Here is a 12,559-nt window from a genome sequence, read left to right as displayed (position 1 = left end):
AAACATGTAAAATACAAAAACCTTTTTACTATAAAATCATGAAATTTTAATTTCTTTCTAAAATCCTTAGTCTGCTTTAATCAAAAGTCTTCTTGGTACCCTTGAATTCAGTTGTTGGTCTTGGAGAGAATGATCTTTCACGACCACCTCTGTTACCGCCAAAATCACCTCTGTTACCACCAAAACCACCTCTACCACCTCTGTTTCCTCCTCTACCACCAAAATTACCTCCTCTATTTCCACCGAAACCACCTCTGCTATTGTTGTTGTCTCTTGGAGTGGAGAAATCTAATCTACATGGACGGCCATCGATTAATTCACCGTTTAATGCTTCTAATGCAGCCTTTGCTTCATCAATAGAAGAAAATTGAACATAACCGAATCCCTTTGGTTGTTGAGTATCTGGATGAGTTGGAACTCTACATGATATAACACTACCATATTCACCAAAAGTATTGAATAAACTGTCTCTGTCGGCGTTGAATGAAAGATTACCAATGAAAAGAGTATCAGATGGAGCAGATGGGGTATCACCATATTGTTTAGCTCTGTCATTAGATTTGGCTGCATGTGGTTTACCAGTAGACATATCTAAATTAATTGGTCTACCATCCATTTCTCTACCTTGATATTCATTTAATGCACGTTCAGCAGCTTCTTTAGATTCAAAATCAACATAACCATAACCTCTAGATTTACCAGTAGCCTTATCCATTATAACTCTAGCACTAATAACACCACCTAATGGTTCAAATTCTCTTTGTAACCATTCATCATCAACATTCCATGATAATCTACCAACGAATAAAGTAGCTGGTTCTTCTTCAGTCTTAGCTTTCTTGGTAACTGGTTGTTCAACTTCTTCTTCGGAAGTTTCAGATGAAGATTCAGCTGAGGAAGATTCAGCCTTACGTTTCTTTGAATCTTTAACTTCTTCTTCTTCGTCAGAATCACTATCAGATTCAGATTCAGATGAGGAGGATTCAGAATCGGATTCGGATGATGATTCTTTCTTTTCTTCCTTTTCTTCTTCACTTTCAGATTCAGAGTCAGATGAGGAGGAGTCGGCAGCAGCTTCCTTCTTGACTTCCTTTTCTTCTTCACTTTCAGAGTCGGAATCAGATTCGGAATCAGAAGATTCAGCAACCTTCTTTTGTTTCTTTACTTCTTGTTCGGATTCAGATTCAGAATCTGAAGATGATTCGTTATCAGAGCTTTCATCTGAGCTTTCTTCAGAAGAAGATGAGCTTTCTTCAGAGGAAGATGATTCGGATTCAACAACCTTCTTTTCGACCTTCTTGGATTTGGAGTCTTTCTTTGATACTTTACTTGATGATTTAGCCATTTTTGATTCTATTTAATTGATAATTATTGAAGTTTCAAAAAGAAAACTGATAAATAAATTTTTCATAAATATTTTTAAATTGTTTTGAGATGAGCATTGTAAGGAAGTTTTTTTCTTTGATTTCCTCCAAAAAAAAAATTATCACAAAACTCTGATCATGTGACCAGGTAGCGCATCGTTCACGTGATTGAAATATGACGTGTATTGATTTCCGCCTATTTTCACGTCATAAATTGACATGTGTGGCTTCATTATTTGTATGAATATAGAAGCCCCCCTTAATTCTCCGCAAGTATTCCACTTGTTCAGTCGATTTTAAAGTCCCCCCTCTTCAGTTAAAATATGATCGGACTTACAGACTTAGTTGACTAAAGAACAAGAAGAAGTAGTTGGATCTATCTTGGAGGAGAGGGGAAGTGAAAAAAAAAAAAATTTTTGATCGAAACAATCATGATTCACCTGTACCGGCATATTCGCGCCGGAAATATATTTTAAATCCATTGTGGTGGTAATTTTTCACATTCGGTACCTTATGATTCATCAAATCCAATGAATTGTAATTTCGCTTATGTGTTTATTTCTTTCTCTTTCTTTCCTGTCATCTTGTTATATTTCTTCTGGATACTTGTGTAACTGACTATGCTTAACCGTACATTCAAGATTTTTACCAGGGCTGCCTCTACTGGCAGGATCCCACCTGTTAAACTCCAATACAAAAACATGCTTAAGGATCCATCCATAAAATACCCACCTGCAAAACATATCAACTTACCTACAAGAACCTGGCCAAACAAAACGATAACAAAGGCTCCAAGATGGTTATCTACCGATTTAAGAGATGGTAATCAATCATTACCTGATCCAATGTCAGTTGCAGAAAAGAAAGAATATTTCCATAAATTAGTTGAGATTGGGTTTAAAGAAATTGAAGTATCATTTCCTTCAGCTTCTCAGACTGATTTTGATTTCACGCGTTATGCCGTTGAAAATGCCCCAGAAGATGTTGCTATTCAAGTCTTGACCCAATCCCGTGAACCATTAGTTAGAAGAACGGTTGAATCGGTCAAGGGTGCTAAAAAGGCGATTATTCATATTTACTTAGCCACTTCTGATGTCTTCCGTGATGTTGTCTTTGGTATGTCAAAAGAAGATGCTATTGCTAAGGCTATTGAAACTACTAAATTAGTCAGATCTTTAACTAAAGATGATCCAAATATGCAAGAAACTGAATGGAACTTGGAATTCTCTCCTGAGTGTTTCTCGGATACTCCAGTTGAATTCGCAGTTGAAATTTGTGAAGCTGTCAAACAAGCCTGGGAACCAACTGCTGAAAATCCAATGATCTTCAACCTACCTGCAACTGTCGAAGTTGCTGGTCCAAATGTCTATGCTGATCAAATTGAATATTTCTGTCAACACATTACTGAACGTGAAAAGGTTGTTGTCTCGACCCATTGTCATAATGATCGTGGTTGTGGGGTTGCTGCTACCGAATTAGGTATTTTAGCTGGTGCTGATAGAGTCGAAGGTTGTATCTTTGGTAATGGTGAAAGAACTGGTAATGTCGATTTAGTCACTGTTGCTTTAAATATGTATACTCAAGGAATTTCACCAAACTTAGATTTCTCTGATATTGAAAGTGTCATCGATGTTAGTGAACGTTGTAACAAGATCAATGTTCATCCAAGATCTCCATATGGTGGTTCCCTTGTTGTTTGTGCATTTAGCGGATCTCATCAAGATGCTATTAAGAAAGGTTTCGCCAAGTCTGATGAAAGAGCTAGACAAGGTGATATTAAATGGGCTATGCCATACTTACCATTAGACCCAAAGGATATTGGAAGAACATACGAAGCTGTTATCAGAGTCAACTCTCAATCTGGTAAAGGTGGTGCTGCTTGGGTTATTTTAAGATCTTTAGGTTTAGATTTACCAAGACAATTACAAGTTGCATTTTCTGCTACTGTTCAAGAAAGAGCTGATTCATTGGGAAGGGAATTGAAAACTGAAGAAATCTGTAACTTATTCAAGAGACAATATATCCAACCATCTTCCCCATTGGCTCTCAATGATTTTGAAATTACCAAGAATAAGAGTTCCGATAAGGACAACAATCGTGAAATCTATGCCGTACTTGGTCAAGATGGAAAACAAATTACAATTAAGGGTCAAGGTAATGGTCCAATTTCTTCATTTGTTAATGCAATTTATCAAAGATTTGGTATCTTATTTGAAGTTGAAAACTATAGTGAACACTCATTAGGAAGTGGCTCCAGTAGTAAGGCTGCTACTTATGTTCAATTAACATATGTTAACTCCTCTAATGAAAAGGTTTCTAAATGGGGATGTGGTATCCACAATGATGTTTCACAAGCTTCAATTGAAGCTATTCTTTCTGTTCTTAATTCATTGATTGAATCAAAAGAACTTTCTCTCTAAGTAGATAGATATGACTTTTTAGAAAGACTTGTACCAATATAAATTTTATTGTTACATTTATACTAGCAACCAACTTCGGTTCACATTGGTTGAGATCGTTACTCTATTTTTTTTGCAACAATTCATTAGGGCTTCTACCCTATCATTCTATGGGCACGTGATGGTTCCTGTATACAGTATTACGATTTCGCATATGATAACGAAATGAAAAAGAATCCACCTTCTAGTTTTTTTCACTCACAAAATGCGTAGCGGTGCGAATTTTACAGTTTCTCTGCAAACGTTTACAGGTTATTATTGCTAACATTTTTTTCGCTGAGAAGAGTTCGCTCAGTTGTTTAGTGCAATAATCTACAGTTGTACTAACAAAAAACCCACTACCAAACCCTCCTAGTAACTCTCACACACAACAAAATTTTTTTTCACCTTCACTAAAAGAAAAAAAATTCTCTTCTCCCATTTTCTTTCCTTTATTATAACTAATCAACGAAATGTCTACCTTTGAACCAGTTGTTGTCATTGACGGTAAGGGCCATTTATTAGGTCGTTTAGCTTCTATTGTTGCTAAGCAATTATTAAACGGTCAAAAGATTGTCGTCGTCAGATGTGAAGCCTTAAACATTTCTGGTGAATTTTTCAGAAACAAATTGAAATATCATGATTACTTAAGAAAGGCCACCAGATTCAACAAGACTCATGGTCCATTCCATTTCAGAGCCCCATCTAGAATTTTATACAAGGCCATCAGAGGTATGATGCCTCACAAGACCGCCAGAGGTAAGGCTGCTTTAGAAAGACTTAAGGTTTTCGAAGGTGTTCCACCACCATACGACAAGAAGAAGAGAGTTGTTGTTCCACAAGCTTTAAGAGTCTTAAGATTAAAGCAAGGTAGAAAATACACCACTGTTGGTAAGTTATCTTCCGCTGTTGGTTGGAAATACGAATCTGTTGTTGATAAATTAGAAGAAAAGAGAAAGTTGAAATCTGCTGAATACTACGCCAAGAAGAAGGCTTTAACTAAGAAGATTAATGCTGCTAAGGCTTCTAATGCTGAATCCGATGTTGCTAAGCAATTAGCTTCTTTCGGTTATTAAGAAGTTTAATGAAATAGGATTTGAAAACATTTATATGGGGATCTAAAATGAAAGTTTATCCTTTGTATTTTATTTATTGATTTTGATTTGTGGGTATTTTTTGTCATTATCAGGTCCAAATCCATATGTTTGTTTTAAGTGATTCTTTTTTATATATATATAAATTTGTTAATATTACGAAATTCAAAGGTTACCATCCCAACAATACCATTCACACATACCATCCACACAAACAACAACAAAAACTGAACGTCCAAACGAAACCGTTCTTATAAATATACATTTTATTCTAATTGTGAAGAATGCTGAGATACTGTAGAGTTGTAGAATTGCAGATTGCAATAGGATAACCTGAAGCTCTAGATTTGCGATACCTCTATTGTACGTGACGGATCGATATCCAACCTATTGATAAGGTATTCACGTGTCACTTGACCCCATGCTTTCCCCGTCTGCAAATAAAAGCGAAATAGGTTCTGGTTGATTTATTATCTCTCTTTTTAAGTATCGCACGATCGTTTAACTAAGTTTACAGCAGAAATTTTGCAGCATAAACAGATTGTTAACTTAACTTAAATAAATAAATATTAATTATTCTATTGAAAGAAGAAGAAGACGCAGCAACTAAGCAGTACAAGCTTATCTATGTATAAAGTCTCTTTAATATTTTTAAGATCGACTTTCTTATTCTTTTCTTTTGTATCCTCTGATTAGTATTATCGATATCAATATCAGACCTTCCTTTTATCTTTTTAACAATAGAATCAATATAAGTTACTTCACCAGTTGATTTATCAACAAACTTTTGATCTTGTTTTAAAAAAGTTTCCATTTCAAAGAATTTATAAATACCATCAGCATTATCAGGTTTAATAATCACCAAGAATTTATTAAATGCATTAATATTAATATCAACTAATCTTGATGAATCAGAATTCATATTGAAAGTATATACTTTACCTAAATGAATTACTTCAAGTTGATTGATATAAAATTGTGGGAATGATAATGTTAATTGATTATAATATAAGAATATTAATAAATGATTAACAGTTAGATCTGACATTGATACTGAATTATTATGAGTATCTATTAAATTATGAATGGCAGTTAATTTTATATTAATATCATGATGATCATGAATCATCACAAGTTCTAATTCTCGATTGGTAGCATCTATTATTGATGGTTGTTGTGTTATTGATTCTTCAATTGTCGTTGCTGATCTTGATCTTGATCTAAATGGTGTGACTTTTGAATATTGAGATAGTCTTCTATTAACATAATTCATAACTAGTTTATTATTGTATTCCGGTGCGTTGTTACTTAGAGTTAAGCAAGAATCACAAGGTGATAACGTCAGGGACATGTTTTTATGGTGGGTATGAAATCTGTTTCTTAGGCTACCGTATATCGGAGTTGTGTCTTAGTATTGCTTCTTTTTTTTGTTGTTTGTCTGTCTGATCTGATCTGACACTCTCTTGATTTGATTTGGTTAGTGCTCGGTACTACTTATTATTCCGGAGGATTCAACGATATAAATAACTCGAGTAGATAGTTTAGCGATAGAAGAGAAAGGAAAGAGAAAGGAAAGAGAAAAAGAAAAGTCGTCGAAAACAAATAACTTTGTATTTATTATGTATGTATGTTTCCCCTTTTTTTATTTCTTGGGACTACGGGGAAAAACCCGTAACAATTCAATTATTTTTTTAGCAAAAACTCTAAATAATAAAACTGGCTTTTTAAAAAAAAATAGTTAAGACAATCCAAAAAAAAAAAAAAATAATCCTTGAAACAAATCGCCTATTTTTCCGAATAGCATGCAAAAACCTTAACTTTCAATCGTACCACATTCAGTTGAAAGTCACTGTTAATGAATACATGACCATGAAATCCTATATATAGATATCTAAGGATCTAGCTATATCTAACGGTTTGTGGATAGGTCGGATAACAAAAACAGATCAACCGCGAAAAAAACGAGTGGGGCGACATTTGGCATGAGTCAAAGTATCCATATCTGCAGCCCGCCCGAAAAAGATCTTTAGATTCTACAGTACTTTCAAAATCGAAAGACGTGACTTGTTTGCTCTTGCAAAGGGGGTTATACGGTTGCTTCGTCCAGTCACCTGTTTCTCTTTGGATCACAATGGACTATTGGATGTTGCTATATAAAGCCTCTGCCCAGAATATAAAAAGTTCCCCCCGCGGCTCTTCCCCACTACCAATTGTTCCTTTTCGAAATAATTAATATACGGGTGCGGCCAAAAAAAAAAGCACACACACACAAACAAAGGAAAACCATTTTTTTTCCGTCAATTTAATTGATTGCCGATTCATTACTTTACAATCACAAAAACATAAAGGAAGGTCGATTCTATTGTATTGTATGTACAATTACAATATCCAAGATTCAAATCAAAGTTTCAAATTGATGTCATAAGAATTATTTGATTCAATATATGAAACTTACATTTGATGATTATTATGGTTGATCTAAAATTGAATTATATTGGGTGATATAAAATAATAGGAGACTATATATACGAATTTATTTCTCATCGGGTACTGTATTGTAATTTCATAGTTTCCATTTGGTCATGGAATAAGATTTAACTCCGTATATTGTACACAAAAAATCTTCTCATAAAAAGACGGCTGACTATAATTGGTGGTAGCGCACATGAAAAGATGACGCTCAAATATGTCTGTCTGCCTTGACAGTTTAGCTTGACAGGCGTCGTCTTTTAAAAAAAAAAAGGGTTTCACATAATTTGTCTTACAATTGCCATCACTTATGAATTCTCCCGCCCCATGCTATCTATCATATATTAGCTTGTTTTCAGGCACCAATTGAAAACAAATTACTAGCGTGTTAACTCATCATATCAACTGTCATCGACATTTATACTTCTCTCAAGCTTTATCTCCTAGAAATCTCGATATTATCAACTAATAATTCTATGAATCCAATTCTTTTTGAATCTATAATGTATACATTAAATTGATACAATTGTTGAATCAATTTATTAAGTAAATAATTTGTTTGATTGATCCTCAATTCATCACTGGTATTAACATTGGCATATTGATATAAATCTTCAATTATGATTGTATGATTTGTATTAACAATATTATCAATATACTCTATAATTTGATTTAAATTAATGAATCGTTCATAATTTAAGTTTTGATTGATTGTTGTTGATAGATTTAATAGTATTTCTGGCGATGTTGAGTTGATGTATGTTATTGGTTCTTGATCATTTATCCTCGATAATAGTTGATTTATTATTGAATATTTATCTTGAGCTGTTATTAAATAATTGATCATCTTAATCTGTTTCATTAAAATTAAATTTTATTATTAAAATTTTTTTATATAAACAATTTATAAAAACCAAACTACAAATGAAAGTATTACTATATAAAAACACATTAATTAACAGGATACAAGAAAAAGAATAAAACATGAAACATATATATATATGTATATGCTAATTAAAACAAAACAATCCAACTCATACTAACCCCCTTACATTGATTGTTTTTAGACATACTGTCCTCATCTACTCTTCATCATCTTCATCATTCTTCTTTTCATCAACAATTTCTTCTACCTTTTCCACTTCTTGCTTAGATTCAAGTTCAGGTTCAGGTTCTGGAAGTCCCTTTCTTGCTTTGACAATTTGTTTCAATTTATCATTAGAAATTAATAATCCATATCTTCTATATTGTTTAATGAATTCAGGTAATTCTGAAGATTGTTTATTTTCAACATTAGTAGCAAATACAAGACCTAATTCAGCAAAATAATCATAACATAATTTTAATTTAAAATTTGGTTGTTTTGATTGTTCTAATAATTCATCAAATGTAACAATCATATTTTCTTTAGTTAATGGAGTATTATAACCTTCACCTTGTTCTAATTCACAACCTAAATGTTTCATAGTATTAAATAATCCAGCACGATGAGCTGGAACCATACCACCATATTCATCAGTCTTATAATCACGATAATAATCTTTATATTCATCAATTGTAGCTTTTTTAGTACCAGTCCAACCTAATTCAAGTAATTGTTCCTTAGTAATATCTTTTTGAACATTTCTTCCAAGGGTGAAAATAGTATATGGATTAACAGCACCAGAATAAAATAATCCAAATATAATTCCAATTTTCATTAAATGAAATACAAAGAAAAAGATTTGCCCAGTAACTGATACTGGACTTGAAACATCTTCTAATAATAAATCAGCAATATGACCATAACCAAATCTAGAAGCTAAATATCCGAAAAGATTAGTTACTTGATTTGTAAGACAAAGTCCTGGGGTTGGACTTATAAAATCAGGTAAATCAGTATAAAGCCAACAAATTAAAAATGTAACAAAACTATAAAATCCAAAATCATTAAATTTCCATTCTGGTATAATTAATTGACCTGGCCAAACATTATTATTAATTAATTCATCGAAATCTTTAATTGGAACTGTTTGATTTTGAGAATCATAATCAAATAAGAAATTACCATCTTCAGTAAGATATCCTGGTGATATAGATTTCTTAAATCCAATTGGTTTAACACTATAAAATACACTTGGACGAAGTGAAATTGGTAATTCATTAAAAATTCTAAATAAATCCCTAAAAGTTGTTGTTGTCTTTATTTGAAAACAATAATCTTTTTCCATATCATCATTAAATCTTAAATAAATATCAACATATCCCGTTTGGGATTCTTCATTACCACTACCAGTATTATTATCTTCGGACATTTTTCTTCTGTCTATATTACCAACTACCAATTAAAAGAAAATTGAATAAATTTTACAGATTAAATAAAAAGTAAAAGAAAAAGTGGCAATTAAGTTACAATTTAAATAAAATTAATAATTTTCAATTCATCCGACAATTTATGTGTCTTAACAGTTTTTATTTTTATTTTTTTACGTGTCCAGTGTCTGTCTGTAAGTTGTCTGTTTTCTTGACACACCACACCACTGATGGGAAAAAAAAACCAGCTTCTGGAATTGCGAAGTCCGAAATCTAAATTCCTTTACTTATTTCAAGGGTACAATCTTTGGGGTTTCACTGTAGAGGATGGTATAACCAAGTTCAAATGTCATATCTTCCTGATAACGGTTTGTCCATATCCAGTAGTTTATCCCGTTTAACACAAATGTGTTAAATAAAAAATTATTAATACTTCAGACAATAATTTAATGTATGTAAAAGTGGGGTGGTTGGGTGGGGAAGACAAATCCAATCTCCAAAATTCACACAATAAATTTAATTTGTATGGTAAACGCGAAAAAATAAAATTTCTTTGTCTTTTCGGAAAAACTTGATTTTACACAATAGAAAGACACAAAACCATCATCATAAGGCAGAGAGATAAACAGCAGGACAGACGATATTAGTCTGTTCGTAAGCGAGAATTTAATGAAATAGATTTCTGTTTGTGGTGATGGACTTCATGTGAGTCTCATGAGGATTCTCATTGAATTTATCTTTATTTGATTTACGCGTTCCCTGTTTTCAAGAATATTTCGTGTTAAACCCTGACAAAATCTTGAAGTCAAGGAAATTTCTATTACAAAGTTCATCAAAATTCATTTGATTTTTAGTCTGTACGTATTATGTGTTCATTTCCTGAATCAATTAGTGTCGTATGGTTACACTATTATTCGTCACAAGACTATTCCCATTGTTTTGCTATGTTATGACCATCTTCCTTAATATATACTATTCTATGCTAATTGAAAAAACACTACATACTACTTGAATGAACAGCACAGGGGAATCATAAGAGGGAAATACTGAAAAAATGGAACTTCCTCTCTCGAGGTTTGAAGATTACGACGAAGAAAAACATGGCTGTTACAGGTACCGCTCTAAATTAGATATTAAAAGCCTAAAGGGAGTTTTCCGATTCTCGCCAAAGAAGTTTGAATTCAACGCGGCTACCGTTTTCTGTATTTCCGTGAACGAAGATCGAGAATGAAAACTGGAAGTAAACGAACTACAATGTTCTGGAAGTAAACAAACTACAATATTCTCAAGTATATGTATTAGCCAGTGGCCCGTGGTTAACGTAAGATCAAAACAGATAAGTTAGAATTATAATAGTGAGCCTAAATAGTTGATGATCCTGCGGTACTGGGTATATTCACCATAGGACAAATGCTTCGGTTGCAATTTGCCATGACCACCAAACTTTCTAGTCTTGAAATGAAATTCTCTCTTTGTTGAGTCAATAGGATCAGATATATTTTAGAAGAAATGATTGCGCAACCATCGCCTATTGTAATCGACTCACAAGCTATTTGTGGAATAACAGGTTCAATATTGAGTAATTCTAAGCCAATAGACTCGAGAATACTGATTCAAAACTGTTTTTTGCCAGCCCCAAAACATTTTTAAGAGGAGCTAACTTGGTTCTCTTCTACATAGACACTAATACCAGTTGAAGACATATCATACTGAACTGTGGACTCTTTCGTAGATCCAATAGTATTCCTGGGTGAATATTCATATTTATTTCAAACAAACAAGGCGTTCTCACATTTTCAATCCCTAATTTTTGACATATAATTGTGAGAATAGGAGTTGGTGGCTTTTTAGATAGCAATCGTTTGAAGTCAAGAGGGATTTTTCTGAGTTTCATATCTTTGTCTTTATTCCCATTAAAATCGTGAATTTATTAGGATTTTTTATGGTGATACAGAAATAGCCATTTATATTGGCTTTCTTAGTTGTTTAACGAAGAATCACGATTTTAACTTTTAGCAGCAATTTCAAAAGTATTTTGAGGTTGCATATTTGAAGTAAGAGAAAAAAAAAATCTGCACAGCCATGATTTCTGCAAGTCAATGAGCCATTAAAAAATATTTTAAATTTATTAGAAAAAATAATAGACGATATGGTTTCCGGTTCTGGACAAATTCCCAAAAAATAAATCCTCGACACATACATTTGTTTTGTACTGATGGCTCTCAACTATAAGGTTCATTCGGGAGAAGAGCAACTTCCCCAGCCAACTGGGCTGACCAGATGTGACGTAGACGACGAATTTAAATCTAAGTCACACTAATTTATTTCTTTGTTTTTGTGGTTTATATGTATGCACATTTTAACTGAGTCTCCATAGATGCCGAGATGATCCGATCATGGCGTTTCAATGGAATCTTTTACCTCCAACCAAATAAAACTCCGGCATTCATAGGATAAACCTATTTGGTAAGTTGCTGATCATCTGGCTTTATGTCATTGCGCATTTGCTGTAATGTATACTTTCTTAACTTAAAAACCTGGCAACAATAGGGGGACACGAATAGAAAAGAAAATACTGAATGGAAACTTCTTTGTTTGATTTATGATTCTCACACAAAAGAGAATAATCGATTACAACACCCCCCATCTGATTAACCCCCCAAGGTAATCAATCTGATAACCTCTCACTCTCTTAAGGTAAAGTAGCTTTGCCTAGTGTTTGTTTCACGTCGTCAGTGCCTCCTTCTTCTCAGGTGGGGCTTTTCACTATATTTAGCAAGATAAATATTTTTTTTAATTCCGTTTGTTTCTTTTTTTTCTATTTTAAGCTTTTTACGAAAAAATCACTCGATCGTGTTTGACGGGCCCCGATCTTTTTTTTTTCATTTAAATTTTCTTGTGT

The 12,559-nt window shown here is 33.0% G+C and overlaps 5 protein-coding genes across 5 annotated transcripts; 2 read left to right on the top strand and 3 right to left on the bottom strand. All coding sequences in view use genetic code 12, as the record gives it.

Moving 5' to 3' along the window:
* Nucleotides 1-76: 76 nt before the first annotated feature.
* Nucleotides 77-1,345, bottom strand: J8A68_003900 (uncharacterized protein; the record flags this gene model as incomplete). Its single annotated transcript, XM_049407803.1, has 1 exon — nt 77-1,345. One exon carries the CDS (start codon nt 1,343-1,345, stop codon nt 77-79), a length of 1,269 nt encoding a protein of 422 aa, XP_049262836.1.
* A 720-nt stretch (nt 1,346-2,065) lies between these two features.
* On the top strand, nt 2,066-3,784 carry LEU4 (2-isopropylmalate synthase; the record flags this gene model as incomplete). Its single annotated transcript, XM_049407802.1, has 1 exon — nt 2,066-3,784. One exon carries the CDS (start codon nt 2,066-2,068, stop codon nt 3,782-3,784), a length of 1,719 nt encoding a protein of 572 aa, XP_049262835.1.
* A 491-nt stretch (nt 3,785-4,275) lies between these two features.
* On the top strand, nt 4,276-4,878 carry RPL16A (60S ribosomal protein uL13; the record flags this gene model as incomplete). Its single annotated transcript, XM_049407801.1, has 1 exon — nt 4,276-4,878. One exon carries the CDS (start codon nt 4,276-4,278, stop codon nt 4,876-4,878), a length of 603 nt encoding a protein of 200 aa, XP_049262834.1.
* Nucleotides 4,879-5,521: 643 nt separating this feature from the next.
* Nucleotides 5,522-6,247, bottom strand: J8A68_003897 (uncharacterized protein; the record flags this gene model as incomplete). Its single annotated transcript, XM_049407800.1, has 1 exon — nt 5,522-6,247. The coding sequence occupies one exon, from the start codon at nt 6,245-6,247 to the stop codon at nt 5,522-5,524; it is 726 nt and encodes a 241-aa protein (XP_049262833.1).
* A 2,200-nt stretch (nt 6,248-8,447) lies between these two features.
* J8A68_003896 (uncharacterized protein) lies at nt 8,448-9,659 on the bottom strand (the record flags this gene model as incomplete). Its single annotated transcript, XM_049407799.1, has 1 exon — nt 8,448-9,659. The coding sequence occupies one exon, from the start codon at nt 9,657-9,659 to the stop codon at nt 8,448-8,450; it is 1,212 nt and encodes a 403-aa protein (XP_049262832.1).
* Nucleotides 9,660-12,559: the final 2,900 nt, after the last annotated feature.

The sequence above is a fragment of the Hemisphaericaspora subhashii genome, assembly GCF_019202705.1.
Source record: "Hemisphaericaspora subhashii strain CBS 10753 chromosome Unknown scaffold58, whole genome shotgun sequence".
Classification (NCBI taxonomy): Eukaryota; Fungi; Ascomycota; class Pichiomycetes; order Serinales; family Debaryomycetaceae; genus Hemisphaericaspora; species Hemisphaericaspora subhashii.
Note: the sequence above shows the minus strand (reverse complement) of the source record. Positions and strands in the feature narration are given on the sequence as shown.